The 24,142-nt window shown below is 44.7% G+C and overlaps 1 protein-coding gene across 13 annotated transcripts in view; it reads left to right on the top strand.

Annotated features, from left to right (window-relative positions):
- The window catches only part of Magi1 (membrane associated guanylate kinase, WW and PDZ domain containing 1), a 657,940-nt gene that overhangs the window by 557,632 nt on the left and 76,166 nt on the right, over positions 1 to 24,142 (top strand). For all 13 annotated transcript variants that reach the window (XM_047532133.1, XM_047532132.1, XM_047532135.1 and 10 more), the window contains 5 exons: positions 4,743 to 4,800; positions 7,420 to 7,535; positions 10,143 to 10,235; positions 18,054 to 18,236; positions 19,482 to 20,102. In XM_047532133.1, coding sequence (XP_047388089.1) covers positions 4,743 to 4,800; positions 7,420 to 7,535; positions 10,143 to 10,235; positions 18,054 to 18,236; positions 19,482 to 20,102 — 1,071 coding nt within the window. The remainder of the gene's footprint in view (positions 1 to 4,742; positions 4,801 to 7,419; positions 7,536 to 10,142; positions 10,236 to 18,053; positions 18,237 to 19,481; positions 20,103 to 24,142) is intronic.

The following is a 24,142-nucleotide window of genomic DNA, read 5'->3' as shown; positions in this document are numbered from 1 at the left end:
CTTCTGACTCTAAAAAGTGAATTCTAATGGTGCATAATTCCCTTCTCACGGTCTTGCTGGCACCCTGGGAGATGGATGGTGCAGTCCTGGAGCCGTCTCTGTGGTCCGACCAGACAGCCTGGCTGCCCCACTTGCTGGCTCTGTGACCTTAGCCTTCTTTTTGCTTACCTTTCTATCAAAATACATAAATTGGGGCTGAAAAAGGAGCTCTTGGGAGACTTACTAAGAATGCCTTACAGTATTTGTCACTGTGATCAACTCGGGGGTGCTCTTGCCTGTTCTATGATTCATTACCTGATTCTCCCGCAGGATTTATTGATACTTCCTTACAGCACTTTGTCCCTTTAATGTGGGACAAGGAAGGAGTGTGTCCTATCCTGTAGAAGTAGCCTGGATGTGTTTTGGTACCAGGGATTGAACCCAGGGGTGCTTAACCACTGAGCCACATCCCCAGCCCTTTTTGTGTTTTATTTAGAGACAGGGTCTCACTGAATTGCTAGGGACTCACTAAGTTGCTGAGGCTGGCTTTGAACTCGAGATCCTCCTGCCTCAGCCTCCCGAGCTGCTGGGATGACAGGCATGCGCCACCGAACCCAGCCTAGATGTGCTCTTACGGGTAGGGTGGCAGCACGGCCCTCGGGTCTATGTGTACACTGCATAAGTCATGTGTGCACACACGCCCATGGTCTTCTCTGTTGCACTCACTCAGAGTCTGTTGACAAGCTGTGCCCGTGTAATTCATGAAAGGGTCCTCATTTCAAACAAAAGCATCCCTCAGGTTTCCAGGGAGCAGCGCAGTTCCAGATATGACGTGGAAACCAGCACTCTCCGTCATTCCCCCTGAGAGGTGTGGGCAGTTGGCAGGGTGTTGGATGTGGCTCATTTGACTATGGAGTTGTCACTTCTGAACTCTGTTGTTGGAGCCGGGTCAGTAACTCCATTATGTGCTTTTCGTTGACCTAACTTATCATGTCTTCTGCAGAAATCTTCCCGAATTGAAAAGCACGTGCAGAACCTTCTTTGGGCACTACAGGGTTTTCCTGTGGTTAAACCAACTAGAGGAGGTAGAGACAAGAAACTGAGTTCCCCTCCCAGCCAAAACTAAGCCACCATTTGCAAGTTCATCTTTGATCTTGAACATGATTTTCCAGGTGTACACTGATGGATCTCTTAAAAGGAGCTCTGAACATTTCACTACTCAATATTTACTTCTGAAATGAAACACAATGATATTGCATGAAATTTTCAGAGGTAGGAATAGCCAGACTAAAGATATCCCATCCTGGTACTTTGGTGCTTTCCAGGGGCAGCTGCTGTTTCTTGAATGTTTGCTGTGGGCCACGCTGTCCTAAGTGTTTTACAAGTGTTCTCCTTTAATCCATGGTTGACCTTTGATGTGAACCCAGGAGAAAGATGTGGTTCAGAGATGTTAAGTAACCAGCCCAAGGTGACAGAGCAGTAGAGCTAAGAGGAAGCAAAGGCTTTTTGCCAGATCCGGACAGTGCCAGGACAATCTCAGTGCCCTTTTGTCTCCATAATGAATTTTATAGTCTTAACAGTCGTTAGCTATGGAGAAGTGGGTGTGGTCAGAAGTCTTCAGTGCTTATTTAAAAAAAAAAAAACCTTATAATATAATGAAATCATTTTCTGTGCTTAAATATTTTCTGCCATTTTTAGTTTTTTAGAACCAAATGGCAAATTCTAGGACAAACATCTTCCTCCTCTTTTTCTTCTTCTTTTTTTTTTTTTTTTTTAATTGATGACCCATTTCTATTTTAAGCATTCGGAAACTAATTCCTATTATTAAGTGAATCACCACATTTGGGAGTGAGAAATCTCTCTTTTCAATTCAAAAGGAGTTTTAGGTTGAAAAACTGGAAAATTTCTGGAGTTGATCCATCTGTTCCAGAAGTTTCTAAATTAGCCAACATCCAAAATAGCCAGTTGCCTGACCTCACTTCTGAACTCCAGAACGTGAGTAAGTTATTGACAAGGCAGCGGGTCAAAACCCAGGCGTAGCTTTTCTGGTCCCTTTTCATATATCCACCAAAGCACAGGGCACGTGGCTGAATTTTCTGCTTAGGCTTGTACTTGTATTTATCTTCATGGCCCTGTTGTCCGACATATCCTCAGGCAAACAGTAGGCATTCGATGAGTGTTTATCTGTTTAATAATGGAGTAACCCGAATGCATAATATCTTCCCCATTTTATCTAACCAGGTCAAATATTTCAGGTTGCGGATTTTGAAAAGAGGTCTGCTTCTGTTAATTATCACGTGCCCCGTCCCCCACTCGAACCCACCTTTCACCCCCCATACAAATGGGTGACCTTGCGCCAATTTGCATTTTTTTAATCTTCAGTTTTCCAACTCTTTGGAAATATCTTACCGGTTCCTTTTCATTTAAATGGTAATTTCCAGCTTAGTAAAGGGAAACTGTTTTCTAGGCATCAACCCATAAGACTCGGTTTATAAAAATGCCAAGTTGTATCAACATCTGGAAATTGGACCTGTCTTGCATTTTAGTAGTTTATATCTCCTGAATTCAAAAGCTTCTTTTGGGGGTGGAGGATACCAGGGACTGAACTCAGGGCACTTAACCAATGAGCCACCTCCCCAACCCTATTTTTTGTATTTTATTTAGAGACAGGGTCTCACTGAGTTGCTTAGGGCCTCACTTTTGCTGAGGCTGGCTTTGAACTCGAGATCCTCCTGCCTCAGCCTCCCGAGCTGCTGGGATTACAGGCATGCGCCACCACGCCCAGCTATTCCAAGACTTCTTAAAAACCTGTTTGTTTTAATTAGAATAAAAGAGGTGGGGGTACCTGTCTCCTTGTTTGCAAATAAGTAACGTGGAGCAAAAACCATGAAATTAATGTCTCTCCATGTGCATGCAGAAGTGAGCCAGACATAAATGCTGAGTGGTCAGCCTGAGTGTGCTTGTGTGCACGCCCACCTCCATCGCATCCTGAGACTTTGGGTGGCACATGCACGCCCCCCACTGATGCACTAGTCATTATTTGAAAATAGTGACCACATGATTCCCTGAATGTTTTTAAAAATCTGATTTCAAAATACATGACATTTCAGGGGTTTGCCATATGCCATTCAAGTCCCTCTCCGTAGTTCCTTTCAGGAATAACGATTCACTTGGGAGTAGGGTTTCATGCAAGCTTACTTTTGCCACGTATATCAGGGTGGCTTTAATAGAAGTTGAATAATGGCAGTTCTCCCTGAGAAGGTGGGTTCATGGCATAAAATGCCACCTTGTTGCTTCTTTCACCAAGGAAAATAATCTGATGCAAGGGGCCTTCCCACAGCAGATTCTTATAACAGAGCTCACTTTTCTAATGAAGGAGGTTCCACACGTAGATGGGAAACCTTACAAAGGAGGATCCCGTAGGTCACCCCTGAGTTTTTGAGAAGCACACACATTCCCCAAAGCCATTTTCCCACCATATTTAAAGGAATAACTTCTTCCCCCACAGGAAGTCAATTTTCACCCAGCAGAACCTGTTACTCTTTTTTTAAAAAAAAAATTTTTTAAAGGATGTTGATAGTCCTTTATTTTATTCATTTATTTTTATGTGGTGCTGAGAATCGAACCCAGTGCCTCACACATGCTAGGCTAGTGCTCTATCACTGAGCCACAACCCCAGCCCCTAACCTGTTACTCTTATTTATTTAATTTTTTGATAGTAGGGATGGAACTCAGGGGCACTCAACCACTGAGTCACATGCCCAATCCTTTTTTATTGTATTTATTTTGATTTTGGTGGGTACTGGGGATTGAACTCAGGGACATGTGACCTCTGAGCCACATGCCCAGCCCTTTTTATTTAGTATTTTATTTAGAGACAAGGTCTCGCTAAGTTGCCTAATTAGGGCCTTGATAAATTGCTGAGGCTGGCTTTGAACTCACGATCCTCCTGTCTCCGCCTCCCCAGCCACTGGAATTACAGGTGTGCACACCATACCTGGCCCATATTTATATTTTTTAAATTTAATGACAGGATCTCCCTAAGTTGCTGAGGCTGGCTTTGAACTTGCGACCCTCCTGCCTCAGCCTCCCGAGTCGCTGGGATCACAGGCGTGCATGCACCCCACTGTGCCCAGCTGTGTTACTCTTTTATATAGGTAAACTTCTGGGGAAGATGGACTGGCCCAGCCACAGCAACGAAGTGAGCCATTGCACGCGGTTCAAACACCCACCTTCATGCAGGCATTTTTATTTACTCAGTAGCATTTTAATTAGGAACAAGGAGAAAATAAGATGCAGATTTAATTTTCTTCCCGGGAACACGAAACAGCTCTGTTGTAGTGAAAATGAAAAGAAGGATTAATTTTCATCTGTTTTTGCTTGTGTGGTAAGGTAGTCTGGAAACCAAATATGAAAACAGTAAATATTTAACGGAGGAACTAGGCATTCAAGGCAAGTTTTAACTATTTCCATTAAAAACAAATTTAATAGTTGGTTAAGAATAAAGGCAGCTGGGACTGCAATTTATTAAGTTTTATTTTCTTGAATTAAACACTGGTAGATAAAGAATTGTTCTTCACGTGGATCAGTACACTGGGAAAATAAACAGCATAACCACTTATTTTTGGTTAGGATATACAGTTTTAATTGGGTTCAAGGCCTTCTGATGAGACCTTCTCTTTTATGTGTGATTCAGTTGTTGACGGTCCCCAGACTGTTCAAGAATCTGCTCTTCCTGCTCTAAATATTCTTTTGTATTTCAGAACTGCCTGCTGGTTGGGAAAAGATCGAAGATCCTGTCTATGGTGTCTACTATGTAGAGTAAGTGCCTATTCATAATCTACCTGTTAGCTTGCACCGTCTGGAATTGGGTATGCTTCTGCTCAGCAGAGTTTGCCATCATGATCAGGTGCAAGCTAATTATGGCGTTAATTTCATACCGAAAGTATGTCTGTCTGTGTTCATGAATGAGAAGATCATTCAGTGCATCCGAAGGTAGTAAATTCCATTATTAAATTCAGCAAGGCAGGATTCACGTCTTAACCATTTCATAAAGGCTGAACAGAGTCCTGGCAAATGACAGGCACTTAGTAAGTATTAGCTGAGGACATGAATTTAGAAAGCCAGGGTGCTATCGAGCAGGGTTGTGTATCTTTGGGAGGAGGACCTGTTTGGTCTACTTTTTGCCTTACCCAGGCACCAAAAAAAAAAGTCACTGAAAGTATACTAACAGGGTTGGGCAAATTTTAATCATTTATGAAATATTGGCAAGATTAAGAAGGAAATGGAGAATTAGGGAATGAGGCTAGGCTGCGGGGTCCGTTACCTATGTGCTTTGGGGCCTCTTCCTTCCTGAGGACATTTTCCAGAAGTCTCAAAGCCTATGGTGACCTCTTCACCTTGTGCCTTATCCCAGATTGGGCACACACTCTGTACTTGTTAGAACCATCCATCCATAGGAGGATCCTAAAGAAAATAAAACATCGGGAGATAGGATTCTAAGAACATGTCATCTCTATCTCCTCAGAGAAGGATAAGAGGTAGGAAATAAAAGATGCTTTGAAAGAAGCAAATGGCATATCAACGCTGTGTAATGAGAATCCTTCTTGCCACAGCAAGATACTGTGTACTATGCTTTCTGTCCCTCATGCTGCTGGCCATAAAAAGCCATTTGACTAGTGCCCTGGTGATATGACCACATCATGCAAAAATACCAGGTCGTAAAATGTTCACTGTCCACCTGTCAAAAAATCATGTTTCCAGTGTAACAGGTGCCCTTGACCAACACAGTAACGTGGCCTCCTCTTTACCTGACAAGAAGGATTGGCAATGGGGGGGGGGGGGGCGTAAGAGAGGTCCTTTCTCTGACCCCCCATAAAACAAATTTGCCTTTGTAAGCCCCAGAGATCCTTTTTCTTACAGAGGTAGAGTGGGCTTGGTCTGTTTGGAGCGCATTTGGCTTGATTGTGCGTTTAGCGAGAAAAGGAGCAGATGAGAGCCATTCGATTGGGTGAGGTGACTTGGTGTTTGAGGGGCAGGGAGCAGGCTTGGGTGATACCTTTGCAGCACGTGTGTGTGCTTGCTTATGTGAACGTACACACAGGTGCTGAGATGAAGCCATGCCCAAAAGCCTTGTGTGTCAGTGTGAGTGTTTGCCAGGACCTTATTGAAAGCATCCCATCTGCTTAAGTGAGTTCTTATTTGCAGTCTCTTTGCCTGAGGGCTGTACTTTTTAATCCCGCCTCCTTGTAAATTGATCAGAATAGTTGATAGTTGTTAGTAGCTGTTAATGGAGTTTTTTTTTTTTTTTTAATTTTGCCATTTTGGCAAATACTTCTGTGAACCTTCCTGTAGAAAGGTGCTGGGCAGTTCTGGGTACACCCTGCCAACAACATCACGTACCCACTTGTATCTTTCAACAGTTTCATGATCTACTTCTTGTTGGGGTTTAAGTGGTTTCCTTGTCCCGGGGTACCTTGGGCATTCGGGTCGAGTCAGTAGTTAGGATCCTGGGGTTTGAAAGCAGGCACACTTGAGCTTGCATGCCTACGTACTGTGTACTCTGTTATGCTGGGTGAGTTATTCGCTAATCAAAAATGGACTTTCCTCATTCATAGAAGACAGTAGTCTCCCATTACCCAGGGTTTTGCTTTTTGTGACTTCAGTTATCCAAGATCAGCTCTGGTCTGAAAATATTACATGGAAAATCGCAGAAATAAATCATGGAGAAGTTTTTTAAATTGCACGCCATTCTGAATAACATGGTGAATTCAGCCATCCTGCTCCATCAAGCTTGGGACATATAATCCCTGTGGGCAGCGTATCCATGCCGCATATACCACCTTCCTCTTAGTCTGATGAGTTAGTAGCTGTGTCTGTTATCAGTTGACTCCCAGGGCATGGCGGGGCTTGGGTTTCTGATTAACCTTATTTTATGTAATAATGGCCCCAAAGCATGAGAACAATGATGCTGTCAATTGGGGTATGCTAATGAGGAGCCAGAAAGTGTTTTCAGTGAAAAGGTAACAGTTCTCCACTTAAGGCAAAGAGGTTGGTAAGATCTCCAGTAGGTTATTGTTAACCTTATAGGAATGGGGGCAACGCCATAGTATATTAGGGATCACCCTGATTCCAGTCATCCACTGGGGGTCTGGAAACACGTCCTTCAAGAACAAGAGGGTACCACTGTGTGAATAAGGGTGGGACTTGCCTCTTGGCATTTATTAAGTCTTATCACATAAAACACATGCACCTACATGCTTGGTGCATGTAAGCAGTCTGACGGAAAGTTCTTTTTCATTTCCCCTTTTTATCAATGCATTCTGACACAAGAGAGTCAAACTCAGACCACCTGCTTGGTCCACTTCTAATCAAAGGGTTGACTTTTTTGCTCGCCGGATGCTCGTGTTCCAGCTGAAACCTCTCTGCCTTCCTCCCCAGCCACATCAACAGGAAGACCCAGTATGAGAACCCAGTTCTAGAAGCCAAACGGAAGAAGCAGCTGGAGCAGCAGCAGCAGCCACAGCAGCCCTCGCAGCAGCCGCCACCCCCAGAAGGTTGGCCTCTTCCCTGGAGGCTTTTTCTGAAGTGGAGAATTGGGGGCAAAGCTGGGCACTGACGCCCCCATGTGGTCAGAGCTGGCCTCGGCAATCGGGTGCTTCCAGCACGCTGAGGAGGTGCTGTCCTGGTGGGCGGAGCAGAGGCTGCTTGCTACTGGACTGTCCCTCCGGTTCCCCACTGGACAGCCGAAGGGGGAGCCCAATTCAACGGCACCCGCAGCTCCACTTTAATTTAGAAGGCGGGGAACTTTCTTGCCCCAGAAATATTTGCTTTGCAATTGATGTCTTACGTCATTTTACTTTAAGCAAGGATCCTGGGCAGGAAGTTAGCTTTTAATGTAGGAACACTATGTAAGAATCAGAGCTTTTTAAAACAGGGCTTTTTAAAATTAAAAAAAATTAACTTACCTCCCTTGTAAAACTAGGAACGTTTTAGGTGCATCAAGATTAAATTCTCAAATGCTCCCCACCATCCCTTTCTCAGGGGTACACACTGCAGGAAGTTTTCTGAGGATATACAAATTGCATGTTAACAAAAATCAGATGGTTTTGCAGATGTGTGTGTCAGCGTCGTGTTTCTCACGTTTTATTTCTTGCACCTGCTTTGAAGGTCTTTAATGCAGCCTTACCTAATAATTTTTTTTTTTTTTTTGAGTCAGGTATTGAACCCAGGGGTGCTTAACCACTGAGCCACATCCCAGCTATTTTTTTTTATACATTCTTTAGAGACAGGGTCTCACTAAGTTGCTGAGGCTGGCTTTGAACTTGCGATCCTCCTGCCTCAGTCTCCCAAGCCTCTGGGATTACAGGCGTGCACCACTGCACCCTGCCCTAATAATTTTAATGGCTGCATAATATATTATTTAATGAGAGTTGCCACCATTATGTAGGCATCTGTTTTTTAATGGAAATTTACTTTTTTCCAAGTTTTTATTGGGTATTTTAAAATAATAGGCTTAATACTACTCGCAATGTCATGTGAATAGCAAACATATAAATATGGATATAACTTTTTTTTTTTTTTTTTGTGGGTGGTGGTGCTGGGAATGAATCCCAGGGCTTTCTGCACGCTAAGCATGCACTCCACCATTGAGCTGTGTGCTCTTCTCCTCTGAATAAATATAGAACTTAGACTTGGAGTTGGCAAACTGTTTTTGTAAATGGCAAGATGGTAAACATGTTTTTTTTTTTTTTTTTTCCGAGTACCAGGGATTGAACCCAGGGGTGCTTAACCACTGAGCCACATCCCCAGCCCCTTTTTATATTTTATTTAGAGACAGGGTCTCGCTGAGTTGCTTAGGGCCTTGCTAAGTTGCTGAGGCTGGCTTTGAACTCACGATCCTCCTGCCTCAGCCTCCCGAACCCGTAGAATTACAGGCATGTGCCACCAGGCCAGGCACGTTAGTCTTTTTGATACACATAATCTTTCTTTTGACTATTCATCTCTGCCACTGTAATATGAAAGCACCCCTAGGCATTATGTACATGAATGTGTACCTGTGCATTAGTAAAACTTTATTTTGGGGCTCTGGAACTTGAAGTTTATATAATTTCCCTGTGTCATAAAATATTCCTTTTATTTTTTTCAGCCATTTAAAAATCTAAAAAACTGCTGGACATGTTGATGCATACCTGGAATCCCAGCTACCTGGGAGGCTGAGGCAGGAGGATCTCTAGTTCAAGGCTAGTCTCAGCAACTTAGGGAGACCCTGTTTCAAAGTAAAAAAATAAAAAGGGCTGAGGATGTAGCTCAATGGAAGAGTATCCCTGGGCTCAATACCAAAAAAAAAAAAAAAAAAAGAGGGATGCTACTCTTGCCTCAAAGACTGGATACAAACAGGCATTGAGTCCAGTTTGGCTGGTGGGTGTGGTTTGCCAACTGCTGCCCTGAACTGTGTAATTTAGACCGAGAGCGTAATGTGTGTAATATTTGCCAGTTGCAAAATTCTCTAAGGCTCTTCGATTTCAAAAGAATTTTTAATTTTTTTTTCCTGAGCTAGTGAAACTTGGGTGTGTTGAAAATTAGTTTGGGCAGTGGGGATATGCAATTGAATATAGAAACTGAGGCAGAGAGTAGCTATGGTGCTTCTCAAGAGTCATTCCAAGTTATTCCTGGGCCTCCAAGGGACATAGCGATCCCATAGAACCCACCGGTCCCCTTTGGGTTTCAGAGATGACAGATGTTAGCACTCTAGCAAACTGTGACCATCCACCTTCATGCATTTCACCACCTGAGAAAGAGCAGACTGCAGCCGACCCGCCCATGTGTCACTTCCCGATGGGAAAGTTCTCCCTGAGGTGGCTGCTAGTGGGTGACTTCCTATCTCCACTGAGATTTTTTTTTTTTTTAACTTCATCTCACTTTGGACTCCAATCAGAGAGCACTGGAGTCATTAACAGGCATATCACAATATTTCTTTACCCAAACTTCTTGAATGAGACAGAGAGAGCCTGAAATTCTTTCCATAAAGAGAAGTCAGACACCTGCTTCTCTCTTACCCGAGTCTCTGCTGGTTTGGGTGTGATGAACGAGGAGGTGGTTGTTTGGAAACTGACCAGCCCTTTGGAGGAAACGCAGGAAACGGTTTCTTTTCTTTCTTGCAGAGTGGACAGAAGATCATTCATCCCTCGTGCCTCCTGTTATTCCAAACCACCCCCCAAGCAATCCGGAGCCAACCAGGGAAGCTCCACTTCAGGGTAAAATGTTTTTACAATTGTGTCATGGTTTCAACTCGCCGGTCTCATTTATAAAAGTCACTTTAAACAAGAGGGACCTTGTAACATCCAAGTCTTTCCTTTAGTAGTAAAAAACACAAATGGTGAAAGCCCATCCACATGTATTGTTAATCAGACTGTCAAAAAGTAGAGACCTTTCTAAGTAGAGTTCTCCACCGACTTGTGAGACCCTAAAAATAATGAGACCTGTTAAATGACCATGGACAGCAAGCCTTCTCAACCTCAGCACTATGGATTGACATTTTGGGTTTGGTGATTCATTGGGTGGGGGCTGTCCTGTGCCTTCTGGGATGCTCAGCAGCATCTGGGTCCCCTGGCCATTAGAAGTCAGGAGCTCACACCTCACCTCCTCACCTGTGACAACAAAAAATGTCCCCAGCTATGACCAAATGCACCTGGGGAACAAAAACCATCCTTCAGTTGGAAATGACTAACATAGAAACTGTTACTATGTAGTACCATATCCAGTAGGAGAAATTCAAAGCTTAGCAGTAGATATTTAAAGATTCTAGTTAGCACATTTGGTTTTGGGGGGTTTTTTGTACTGAGGATTGGACCCAAGGAGATTCAGTCCTATTTTGTATTTTATTTAGAGACAGGGTCTCACCGAGTTGCTGAGGCTGGCTTTGAACTTGCAATCCTCCCGTCTTGGCCTCCCAGGTTGCTGGGATTACAAGCATGAACCACCGTGCCTGGCTGCATACTTTTTCTTTGACTTAAGTGTTTCCTGTAAACATAAATCCTTTGGTATTATTATGTTTTATGTTATCACATCCTATTCTTGTTACCTTTTGGGCACATTTTATGCCTAAACACACACTTAAGCATGTTTTATAGCATGTCTTTGGGTCTGTCTCACTTAGATCCACGAAAAAGTATGCCTCCCCTCGAGAGGACCATTTTGATGATGGGAAGCTCCTGAAACTAACCACTTTGGGGCCTCATTACTCTTCTATGATAAGAAAGGTTCCTGGTGTTTTTCATTGTTGTTTCATTTCTTCTGCAAATGAAAAACAGCAAGCATCACGTGTGATAGAGAATGTTCGTGGGACAGAATCATTAGAGAGACTGTAAAATTTATCTTCCTTTCCACACTTTCAACAAGAGATAATTGTGTTAGATTTGAAAAGATAACTCTTTTCTCTCCTTTGGATCCCTCATTATAATTTCTGTAAGAAGTAAACGGCCTCTCTGCCAGCCGACCCTGTCCTTAGGTCAGTGTCAGTAACCCTGCGTGTAAAATGGTGTGTTCTGGCCTCAGCGCACTTCTTAGGGGTGATGGTGGCTTTCCTAAAGACAGGACACCATCTGTAACGATGTGTTCCTCCCGGTGAGCGTGGCTGTGGCCTCCTCAGTACTTTTGAAGTACGAAATTCCTTTTCTGGGTCAGGTCCTCTTCCTCGCTGTCTCCCAAGCCTCTTTTCAGTCCCTGGAGCCTGTCCACCTGTGGACTGCAGAGAGGCCACGTGGGCTGCTCCCTGTGCTGTCGTCTTTCCTGCCCAGTCTTTGCCAACCCCTGCGGGTTCTAGGGCTTTAATTGAGTCCCCTCCCAGGTTCAGTCCTAACCACCTGGACGGCTCACTTGAAGAACGCAGCAGTCAGGCTGGGGTCCTGGCTCAGTGATAGAGCGTTTGCCTGGCACGTGTGAGGCCCTGGGTTTGATCCTCAGCACCACCTACAAATACATAAATAAATAAAGTCCATTGACAACTGGAAAAAAAATTAAATAAAAAAAGAACTTAGCAGTCATCATGTTCACTGATGGTACTGTTCTCTAATTATGCATATATATATTATATATATTATATAAATTACCTAATTTTATTATTGAGCAAAACTGAGACCCTGAAGGTGTAGAAGTTGCCAGCAAAGCTATAGAAGACTTTCAGCTGTACTTACACTGAATTAAAATTGCAGTTGTTATATATTATTGTTTCAGTGGTACTGGTTTTGTTTTTTTTTTTTTTTTTTTTTTTTTTAACAGTAATCTCCTTATTAGACTTTAAATCCCATAGAGGTGCAAGGCTATTTTTTTTTTCCCCTTTATTGTAGGATAACTCCAAATGAGGTATGTTCCTTCGACATGTACTCTCTGCTGAAGTTACTATTGAGCGAAACGGGGTTTGCCTCCGTCTGTACATCCACACGCACCTATGATAGTCAACCAGGCTCCTTTAAAGAATTGTTTTCGAGAGTAAAGAAATGAAAGCCTTTAGCCGGTCAGGTTTTGGATGCCAGATGCTTACAGCATCAACTCCGAATCCAGATGATATTTTTAAAATGTGTTCTTTTTAGATATCCATGACAGTGGAGTGTATTTTGACATATCGTCCATACATGGAGTGTGACTTCCCATTCTGGGGTTGGACATGGTGTCGAGTTTCAGTGGTTGTGTGTTTATATGTGAACATAGGAAAGCTGTGTCCAATATTTATCTGTAAATTTTATCTCAGATTCTTATTTTACTTTCTTCTAGTAACCCCCCCACCTTCTTTTCTTTTCTTTTTCTTTCTTCTTCTTCTTCTTTTTTTTTTTTTTTTTTTTTTTCTTTTTTCTTTTTACTTCATGAGTACCAGGCAAGTCTGGTGTCCCTGAGCCACACTCCCAGTCCCCAGGTCCCTTTTATCTCTTTCTCTTATCTTCTTTAGCTCTGTCGGACCTGACAGCGGACTGGGGAAGTCCAGGTTCGCAGAACTCTCCCTGGGATGGACCCACATGTTCCTATAACCCTTCTACCCAGGAGCCTCCATGCCGACCCTCATCTGTCACATTGTTAGGATCTTTGGAATATAATCCATACCAGAGAACCCGTTAAAACCTCCACCTTGGCCTCCAAGGTGGGATTGTGATGGACATGAGCTATGACGTGGCTCTCTTTAGCTGCGATTCTGGGCTACCTGCCTGCTGTTTAAGCATCATTTTTTGTTTTTGTTTTTTTGGGTTTTTTTTTGATACTGGGGTTGAACCTGGTACCAAAACTTAACCACTGAGCCACATCCCCAGCCCTTTTCTAAATTTTATTTAGAGACAGGGTCTTGCTGAGTTGCTCAGGCACCTGGCTCAGTTGCTGAGGCTGACTTTGAACCTGGGATCCTCCTGCCTCAGCCTCCTGAGCTGCTGGGATTACAGGCACGCTCCTCTGTGCCCCGCTGGTTAAGCAGCCAAATCTGCTCTCTAGCCTCTTGTGTCTTGGGTTGTATTGAATGTTAATGGAGCCAGCAGGAGGAAGCCGTATTGCTAACTTGGCTAGCTGGTTTGGTATTACTTTTGTTAAGATCACTGTTAACCAGCCTCTCCTTTCCTCAAGTGCAAACTTCCAATCCCAGCAAGCGATTATTTGGGAGATGTGCTCACATGCAAACCCCTCTGCTTCAAGCAGAGGACAGTCATCTGTCCACCCTACTCACTCCACTGCCAGCAACAGAGTAACACATTTTTTGTGTCCCTATTATGTACCAGGCATGTCCCTAAGTATTTTACCTAAATTATCCATCATGACTTTTCCTTACGAATCTTCATTTGCATATGCACCTTGCCCAAGACCAATAGCTTTCATTTTTTAATTGAATTGCAATTAAAACCTAGGGAATTGGAACTTTCGAATTACAATTAAAAACTAAATTGAATCACAATGAAAACATAAAAACTTGAGTTCCCCAGTCCCACTGACCACGTTTCAGAGGTGCAGTAGCTGTGTGGACTAGTGGCTGCCATATTGGATAATGAAGATACAGAGCATGTTTATCTCTGTAGAAAGTGCTAGTCTAGGGAATCCAAGCCCGAGAGCCAGGAATAGTTCTGGCCTGGCAGTAAGACAATCCCTAAGGGCTATTCTAGCATGGAGTTTTGGGCCAAACCCCAGAAGATCCTGACTCAGTGTGTCTGGGGTTAGAACCATAGTGAGTCCATCTTGATAAACCACCCCAGTGAGTTCCAGACACAGCCAGGTCTTAAAACTGCCAACAAATCAGTGGAAGTTAGAAGCTTAGAAAATCACATATGTGTCACGAAATTGCAGCAGAGAACTTCAAGATTGTGGGAAGAAAGTAATTTCTTTCCAAAACCTGCATTAACTAATGACCCATCGTCCATAAAACCATAATAAAATGTGCATGGATGTAAAACCTTCTGATCTCCCCTCTCTAGTTGGAGAAGGATGTCAGTGGTGAACTTTCAAAGCTACGCTCATGTCTCTATTAAGTCGAAACCATTTTAAAGCACAAAATATGCTAATGATGGGCTTTTTAAAAATGAGATAAACTGCCCGTGACATTTTCGCATTTTCTCACTTGACCTGGGAAAAGAGCAAAAAGTTCCAACTCCCTAACACTTTCTTCCAGCCTTCTCAAACACCTTTCAAATCTCATTTCTTTGTGCTTTGGTGTGATCACTCACTCAACAAAACGTGTTTGGGGTTTTTTTTTTGTTTGTTTTTTGTTTTTTTTTGTTGTTTTGTTTTTTTTTTGTACCAGGGATTGAACTCGGGGGCACTCTCAACCACTGAGCTACGTCCCCAGTACTATTTTGTATTTTATTTAGGGACAGGGTCTCGCTGAGTGACTTAGGGCCTCCCTACATTGCTGAGGCTGGCTCTGAACTTGTGATCCTCCACTTGTATTACAGGGGAGCGCCACTGCGCCCAGCCACTCAACAGAACTTTTTGGAGCACATTCCTGTATGTTTTAGTCAGCCTTTCTCACTGCTGTGAATAAAAGTTCTGAGCAGAATAATTTTAAAGGAGGAAAAATTTGTTTGGGGGCTCACAGTTTCAGAGGTCTCAGTCCATTGCCAGCAGTCTCCATTCCTCTGGGCTGGAGGTGAGGCTGAACATCATGGTGGAAGAGTGGTGGAGGGAAGCAGCTCACATGGTGATCAGAAAGCACAGAGAGACTCCACTCTCCAGATACAAATATATACCCCAAAGCCACGTCCCCGTGTCACGCCCCCAATGCCCACCTCCTCCAGCCACGCCCACCTGCCTCCAGTCACCACTCAGTTAATCCCATCAGGGATTCATTCACTGACTGGGTTAAGGCTCTACAACCCAACCATTTCTCCTCTGAACCTTCTTGCATGTCTCACACGTGAGCTTTTGGAGGACACCTCACCTCCAAACCTTAACACGGTACAGTATCCTAAGCTGACATTCAGGTGGTTTTACATGTGTGTGTTCAGTGCCCCTCATGCCTGGGCATGGCACACAATAAGATAATGAGTCCCCAAACAAGCAAGGTGTATACTCTGTTGGAAAGTAGCGAGTGCTTAGGACAAAAGGAAAGCAGGAAGGGGGATAGGAAACGTTGCATATTTTAATAATGTGGTCAGGGAAGGTCTCACTGAGAAGGCGACAAAGATGACAGCTCTCAGTGTTTCTGAGTTTCCCTTGGAGCTCCCTGAGCTAGCAGCCTTTGCATCAAGAGTTGTCTCACCTGTCTTCTGCTCCCTATCTGATGATTGGCTTAATAGCTATCTCCCTAGCGCCTTGGCTGCAGGTGACAGCCCCCTCTCATGCCTTGGCCCGTCTTTGCATGGCTTGTCTCTTCTCTCCTCTTCTCCACTTTCCTCTTTCAGTACTGGATTGGACTCAGGTACACTTTTACCATGGAGCCGCATTTCCAGCCCTTTTTATTTCTTATTTTGAAACAGAGTCTAAGTTGCTGAGGCTGGCCTCAAACTTACAATCCTCCTGCCTCAGCCTTCCAAGTTGCTAGGATTACAGGTGTGCTCCACCCTGTCTGGCTAAGTCTCACCTTCTTTTTAGCCATGGTTGGTTCAATGTCCAGTAAACTGCACTGAAGAGATGATCAAGCAGACCTCTGACTATGGGCAATTTAAAAGAACCTTTCCTCTTTTTTTCTTTTTAAAAGTCAGAAACTTTTTTAACATGCAATTAAAAATTGTATGCATGTCCAGAGACCTTTTAAGGCCTTTTAGTTACTGCTAACCAAAAATAACATTCCTTCCTCGGTGCCAGGCTCCTCCCACAGAGATGTATGGGACTATTTCTTGCCTTTTTTTTTTTCTTTCAATACCAGGGATTGAACCCAGGGATGCCCTACCACTGAGCTACACCCCCAGTCCATTTTACTTTTTATTTTGAGCCAGATCCTCCTTAAGTTGTAGAGACTGGCCTCAAACTGACAATCCTCCTGCCTTGGCCTCCTGAGTTGGCTTTACCTTTGTTTTGTTTTGTTTTTGGATAACATTTTTGATGGAAAAGAAACCAGGCAGATAAAGAAGCCATGGCGGGGAGAAGCCATGGGAAATGAAATTAGGAGAGATAAAAGATGCCTGAGGAATATGTCCACTATTTGGTATAACCAGAGAAATTCCAAGGATTTCTCGTTACAGAGAAATTCCTAATAAAGCCCCAAGTAAGACTTTCTCAATTTGTACTTAAAATGCTAGTTGTGAATTTATCAGGAAATCTCAGTATGATGTTAGGGAGTATGCTTGGGAGTTATTTATTTGTCTATTAATCAGTTTAAGTAAGACAACTGAATTTGAAGCTAATGTAACCCTTGTTAGTAACTACTTTAGTTCAAGGGTTTTATTGTAGCTTATGGCTTTAAGTATCCTAAGCCAAATGACCTAAGCTTTTCTTAAACAGTAAAACTTAGCAATGGATATATATTGACTTTTACAAATTGTTAAGAGATGCAAACAGCCGGGCACAGTGGCACATGCCTATAATCCCAGAGGCTCAGGAGGCTGAGACAGGAGGATTGTGAGTTCAAAGCCAGCCTCAGTAACTTAGCGAAGCCCTAAGCAACTCAGTGAGACCCTGTCTATAAATATAATACAAAATAGGGCTGGGAATGTGACTCAGTGGTTAAGCGCCCTTGGGTTAATCCCCCGTACAAAAAACAAAAATGCAAATATTCAGGAAAAGTTAGTTGACTTCATAATTCCATTCCTTTAATTTTCATGATAGTGATTCTATGTTTTTGTCAAATTTGGTGACCATGTGGTTTTTTTTGTTTGTTTGTTTTGTCTTATCTGGGCGTTTCAACTTGGGCTGTCCATCTGGTTAAAAACTAAGGTTTTTGCCCAGTTGGTCTTAAATGTAGAAGCCAAGCCCAACCCAGCACATCAGAAGCCACGCCACAAAATAAAAAATAAAACAAGCCTGGTGTGGCAGACGCCTGTAATCCCAGCAGCTCGGGAGGCTGAGGCAGGAGGATCGAGAGTTCAAAGCCAGCCTCAGCAACTTAGCGAGGCCCGAAGCAACTCAGTGAGACCCTGTCTCTAAATAAAATATTAAAAAGGGCTGGGGATGTGGCTCAGTGGTTAAGCACCCCTGGGTTCCATCCCCAGTAGCAAAAATAAATAAACAAAAGACACCAAACAGAGGCTGTGTTTTCTGTGGCAGCTCGGTTGCTGTCACACTACGTGCACTGAGGCCAAGGAAGACTGTCATTCTGTTGGGACTGATCTTGTCCTCTCTTCTGTCTTCTCTTGGACCCTAAAGATGCCACCTCTATATCCAACACCCACCTCCTGTGCATCAGGCCTTAGAATGCCTATTCCCAAATCAGGCAAAACTTGATTTTAATTTGTGCATGATAATCACACCCACGGGGACACAGTCATACATGCACACTACATAATGTGGTCTGCTTCTCCCCCTTGTACCAAGTATAGGACTTTCTTAGAACCCTCTGTGTCGAAGACCCCAGTCTGCCAGCTCAGAGAGCTCTCCTCACGCCCTCTGATCACCACTGGAATTCACGTCTCGCTCACGGCGACCTTCCCTGTGCCTCTCTCGTTTTCATCCAGGCAAACCCTTTTTTACGCGAAACCCTTCTGAGTTGAAAGGCAAGTTCATTCACACGAAGCTGCGGAAAAGCAGTCGTGGCTTCGGCTTCACGGTGGTCGGAGGGGACGAACCTGACGAGTTCCTCCAGATCAAGAGCTTGGTCCTGGACGGTCCCGCCGCCCTGGATGGCAAGATGGAAACAGGTAGAGTCCCTAGGACCTTTGCATGTGCTATGTGATGAGACCTCTACCCATGCCTGAGCTTACTGGTCCCCCAAATTTCGTGATTTATAAATGTCCCTGGCACGCCTTTGGGTGATGAGGATCCCTTCGAGACTGAAATTCACCCCTGGGTGCAGCTTAAAACCTATGAAGCCGCTTTCACTTTGGGAAGCTGTTAGGATGCTATTGAATGCGGTAAAGCAGTAATTTAATTTAAAAAAAAAAAATGTAGAGCCATTTGAAGAAATGGGTACTAAACTTGGATCACTCCGTGATGAGAGTTTCTTTTGAGAAGAAAGCACCAATGTTCTCTCAGTAATGACAATGTTCTCATCAGCAGGGAAGGCAATAGGTGCTACAAGAGAAGCCAAGAGCCGGGCTTGGTGGCACCCACCTGTCATCCCAGCCGCTCAGGAGGCTGAGGCAGGAGGATCATAAGTTCAAAACCGGCCTCAGCAACTTAGTAAGGCCCTGTCTCAAAATAAAAAATGAAAAAGGGCTGGGGATGTGGCTCAGTGGTTAAGCACCCCTGGGTTCAATCCCTGGTATCAAAAAAAAAAAAAAAAAAAAAGGCAATAGACGCTTTCCCTTCATGCCTCGTGGTATCAGTCCTAAGTCCAAGTTCAGTTTCAGCTGTGTATTCATTGGTGGCGTAAAAGAGGCAGAATTTTACATCTGCTCTCTACCAGTCTTCGACTGAACCTGAGAGTGACATGAGACAGGTTGATATCACAAAAGCACACAGAGGTATTTTATACCAGTTTTATGTGGCAGGGGACCCTCTTAAGACAGTATTGACCCAAAGACGTGACTGTAACTGAGCACTTAGGAAGGCTGACGTCCATTCCCACGTGGTGAAAATGTGGCAAGACCCAGGGGCTGGGGGCACCGTGGGTCACTGGGTGCAGCAGTAAATGGGTGTTAAGGGTCAGTTCAGTTAAGATCAGTTAACGAGGCTGGTGGGTCCCCATTTCCCTGGTCTGACTTCCCATTCATGATCAGCATGTTAACAGAGTGAGTGTGTCACTTTTAGGAAGGACACCTTCCATGGGCAATCTCCTCTCCTTCCTAGACCTGCTTTTTTAAAAGTGTCTTTGGCTCAAAATATCCCAGCACCAAAGGGGCCTGTCCGGGGCTGGCGGCCTCTGAGCATCAGAATGCTTTGGCATTGACATGACATTTGCTGCGGCGCGTTTCCTGACTCCCCCTGACTTTTCCCCCTTCCAGGCGACGTCATCGTCAGCGTGAACGACACCTGTGTCCTGGGACACACGCATGCGCAGGTTGTGAAAATCTTCCAGTCCATTCCCATTGGTGCCAGCGTGGACCTTGAGCTCTGCCGAGGTTACCCATTGCCTTTTGACCCGGATGACCCCAATACCAGTTTAGTGACCTCGGTGGCTATTTTGGACAAAGAGCCCATTATCGTGAATGGACAGGAGACCTACGACTCGCCCGCCAGCCACAGCAGTAAAACGGGCAAAGGCAGCGGCATCAGGGACGCCCGGCCCAGCAGCCCGGCCGACGTGGTCTCCAGCGGCCCGCACGGTTATCCCAACGACACGGTGTCCCTGGCCTCCTCCATCGCCACGCAGCCGGAGCTCATCACCGTGCACATCGTCAAGGGGCCGATGGGGTTTGGTTTTACCATCGCGGACAGCCCGGGTGGCGGTGGCCAGAGAGTGAAACAGATCGTGGACAGCCCCAGGTGCCGGGGCCTGAAGGAAGGGGACCTCATCGTGGAGGTCAATAAGAAGAACGTGCAGGCGCTGACTCACAACCAGGTGGTGGATATGCTGATCGAGTGTCCCAAGGGGAGCGAGGTCACCCTGTTGGTGCAGCGAGGAGGTAGGCACGTTTGCTTTGGGAATCGGAGATCCGCGGCTTAGCGTACTGGTCTTCAGGGAACTGGTTGGGGTTCTTTGAAATAGTCCTGGAAGATTTTTTTTTTTTTTTTGGTGACTCTGGGATTTGAACTCAGGGCCTTGTGCATGCTAAACAGGTGCTCTTCCCCTGAGCTACCTCCCCAGCCCAGCACACCATCATTATCATTTAAACGCTTGGAAATACTTTTCACAGTGCCTTTTGAGGGCTTCAGACAAAACAGATGGCTTAGGCATTATGTGGTGCAGTTTGAGTGATAACTTCAAAACGTAAATCAGATCAGGTCTTTTACAAACCACTAGAAGTTGAAAACTTTTATCCTTTAGGTTCCCTGGGCCTGACTGGCTGTGCAGGCTGCAAAATGTGGGTCCTGGCCACTCTTCTGTCCTCGGTTCACACTCCTTCTTGTCAGTCTGCCTCAGCCACGGTTGACTTCCTTCTGGAAGTGACCTTCATGGGTCAAGCCCTTTTCTGCCTCAGCGCTTTGCACATCCTATTCCCTCTTCATGGGGTGGCCTTCCTCATCCCTTTGCTCATTTGTATTCCCGAGAAAAGGCTTCTTGAATCACATTATCTAAATGAGCTCCTTGACACTTCCAGAACTCCGTTACTAGAGCCTTTACGATCCGTATTATTATTATTACGAGGCATTATTTTATATATCTTTTTCTTTTTCTTTCTTTCACTAGAACATAAGCTCCATAAAGCCAGGACCCTTGCCTACCCGCTGATACCTGTGATCCCTAGCATTTGACATGCCTGGCGCCTTTTAGGGACTCATCAACCAGTGAATGCAGACGGGATTATTTGTAAACGGCAGAATAACAGCCTCATCAAGTACATTAAAAATGTACCTCATCCAGGTGCAGTGGTGCATGCCTATAATCCCAGCAGCTCGGGAGGTTGAGGCAGGAGGATAGAGAGTTCAAAGCCAGCCTCAGCAGCTTAGTGAGGCCCTTAGCAACTCAGTGAGACCCTGTCTCTTATTAAAATACAAAATAGGGCTGGGGATGTGGCTCAGTGGTTAAGCCCACCTGGCTTCAATTAAAAAAAAAATGTACCTCAATCTATTCACATGCTTAGGAGGTGGACACAGACCTTGTCCTGTGTCTCCCTGGCTGAGCTTCCCACTCCTGCCCCACCAGCCCTCCTGGGACCTTATGCTGAGAAGGATTCTCCAGAACACTGAAAGGTCTTGCTTCTGGGGTACAGATTAGTGACTGGCCGCAGTGGGTCTGAGGTCAGTCGCTCCTGATCCTCGCCAGCATGATTCATCTTCTGCACAGTGTCCTCAGGTCCTCTGGAAAGAGATTAAAATCCAGGCTCTTATTTGCCCATCATTCCACACTCTCAGGAAGCTGCGTGTTTTTTGACTAAAATGATGGGGGTCATTGAAAGGAAATTGAAAACACAGGACAACTGTTGATGTGACTTGAAATGCTCGATCGACCCTTCTTGAGCGGTTATAAAAACCATCGTGCAGATTTTATTAAAAAAAAAAAATGTTCCGGTCCAATGCAGAAACTCTTCTCAGATCTAGACCACACGATTCCCGGATGATTGGTTCTTAAGTCGTGACCGCAATGTAGCAGGAAATAACTAGAGCATAGCAGTGATTTGGGTAATGACAGCCCGGTGGTGATGCGTGGCTCTGGTGGACAAATCTGTGACTGACAGAGGACTTTCCCGCCTCCCTACACCTCTTATCTGATCTTTGTTGCTTCCTTGGGACTAAGGAACGGTGCCAGTCCAGAGCCCACGTGCCAGCTCCTGTGCTTTGCAGCCTAGTCTTCTGCTTACTTCACGCTGAATAACCCTGACTTTGCACATTTTGTTCATTTCTGTGGTCAACAACCTGCAAACTCTTTTTTTTTTTTTTTTTTTTTTTGGTACCAGGGATTGAACCCCGGGGTGCTTAACCACTGAGCACATCCCCAGCCCTTTTTATTATTTATTTAGAGGCAGGGTCTCACTGAGTTGCTCAGGGCCTTGCTAAGTTGCTGAGACTGGCTTTGAACTCTTGATCCTCCTGCCTCAGCCTCCCGAGCTGCTGGGATGACAGGCGGGCACATCCATGCCCAGCAGCAAACTCTGAAACAGTTCTTGGCACAGCCTGCACGTCAGCCATCCAACCAGCCCTTGACAGTGAGAGACCACCCTCCTCTCCTCTCTCATCAGCTGGCCCTTCATTTATATCATTGCGGGGACATGTCGAGTTTTTCTGCCCCGTGAGATTCACTAATTTCCAGCAGACCCAGAACTACAAAGTCTCCTGACAGACCCTTAACATAACATGTACTGGAACCTGACGGTAACGAGTTTCCTAAAGCAGCAAACAACCAATAAAAGAAATGCACCCCTCGATCATAAATACGTTCGTGTTCTCTCTTCTTCATTCCTGGGTCCTTCTTTCTGTTAATGCTCTTACATCTTATAACATTCATGTGGAAAGATCCAGAATATATGGCCTCATTAGTCAACATCTACATGGTTTGTTCCAGAACCTGAGCAATTTAAAATCGCTGTAACATCAGCAGTCTTTAAAACATGTCACATGCCTTGAGTTTGATTTATGTATGGGACAGAAAGTTTGTACATCTGCAGTTGGCAGGCTCGTACCAGCTACTATTAATCTTTCCAGAAAGCATATAAATATGTTTGTTTCTGCCATGCGTTAGTTATTTGAATCAGGGCTGACGTTTAATCATCCCTCCTGTATGGTTGGGGGTATAATGAGAAGATTTGATGAAAGACGAGACATCAGCTTGGTCAGAGTGGCCATCTCACTGAAGCCGCTAACGAAGCCCGTCACTGCTGTAGCGCTGGTGAGCAGATTGATACGCTCATTAAATCCACGCCGTTCATGAATCTCAGAGATTCATACGGCAATCACAAGTTTTCTTGTGCTTTATAAAATGCATCTTTTCTACTTTGGGACCATGTTGATAACATCTTTTGTGGGGAGTACCAGGGATTGAACCCAGGAGCACTCGACCACTGAGCCGCATCCCCAGCCCTGTTTTATATTTTATTTGAAGACAGGGTCTCACTGAGGTGCTTAGGGCCTCGCCATTGCTGAGGCTGGTTGAACCTAGTGATCCTCCTGCCTCAGCCTCCTGGGCTGCTATCGCATCTATTTTAATTCTTAATCCCTGAGCTCATTCTTGACATTTCTTTCTTGTCAAGATGTGGTCCATTTCACTTTTTGGCATTTTTAGTCTGTTTCCCTGAGAATGGAAATCAGGCGAAGGTTGAAACATCTGTCTGGGGTCAGTTTCCTGGGTCAGGCCTGGGGTTGGTGGGGTTGTTTACCCAACACCCGGGTAGTGGGGACCATCATGAATGTATTCACATGTTTCTCCATGAACACAGCTCAAAGGACAGCCCCTTCCCACTCGGCCTGATTCCTGGCTTCCCAGTGTCTTCTCTCCTCCTTTTCCCCCCTACTAAGCAGTCAGTCTGCCTGACTCAGGGCCTCGCTAAGTTGCTGAGGCTGGCTTTGAACTTGCGATCCTCCTGCCTCAGCCTCCCGAGCTGCTGGGATGACAGGTGTGCTCCACCGCACCCGGCTTATTTTAATTTTTTAATATATCCTTTGCATTCAGAAATCCTGTTACCTGACTAGATTCCTAGTTCGAATCTAGAGGCTTCTTGGAGGTGTTTGGAAAATCATGCTAGAAGATGATGACTTCCATAGTGCTTTTTAATTAGACTTCGTTTACAAAAAACATAAAGTCTGTCCCATAAAGGTTCTTCTCTGTTCTAAAAGAGATTCTATTCCAGGTAGGCAGTGTAGGTACCTGTGTTCCTCTGTGTAAAATACTTGGCAGATTCAGCGACACCTATTACCTGTGACTCTCCTTGAGAAGTAATTTCGGGTTGAGTCAGAATACTTAGAATACTTCAAGAGAAGATTTTGGGGCTGGGACTGTGGCTCAGTGGTAGAGCGCTTGCCTTGTGCCTGTGAGGCACCGGGTTCGATCCTCAGCACCACATAAAAATAA

Source organism: Sciurus carolinensis, chromosome 17 (genome assembly GCF_902686445.1).
Source record: "Sciurus carolinensis chromosome 17, mSciCar1.2, whole genome shotgun sequence".
Taxonomy (NCBI): domain Eukaryota; kingdom Metazoa; phylum Chordata; class Mammalia; order Rodentia; family Sciuridae; genus Sciurus; species Sciurus carolinensis.
Note: the sequence above shows the minus strand (reverse complement) of the source record. Positions and strands in the feature narration are given on the sequence as shown.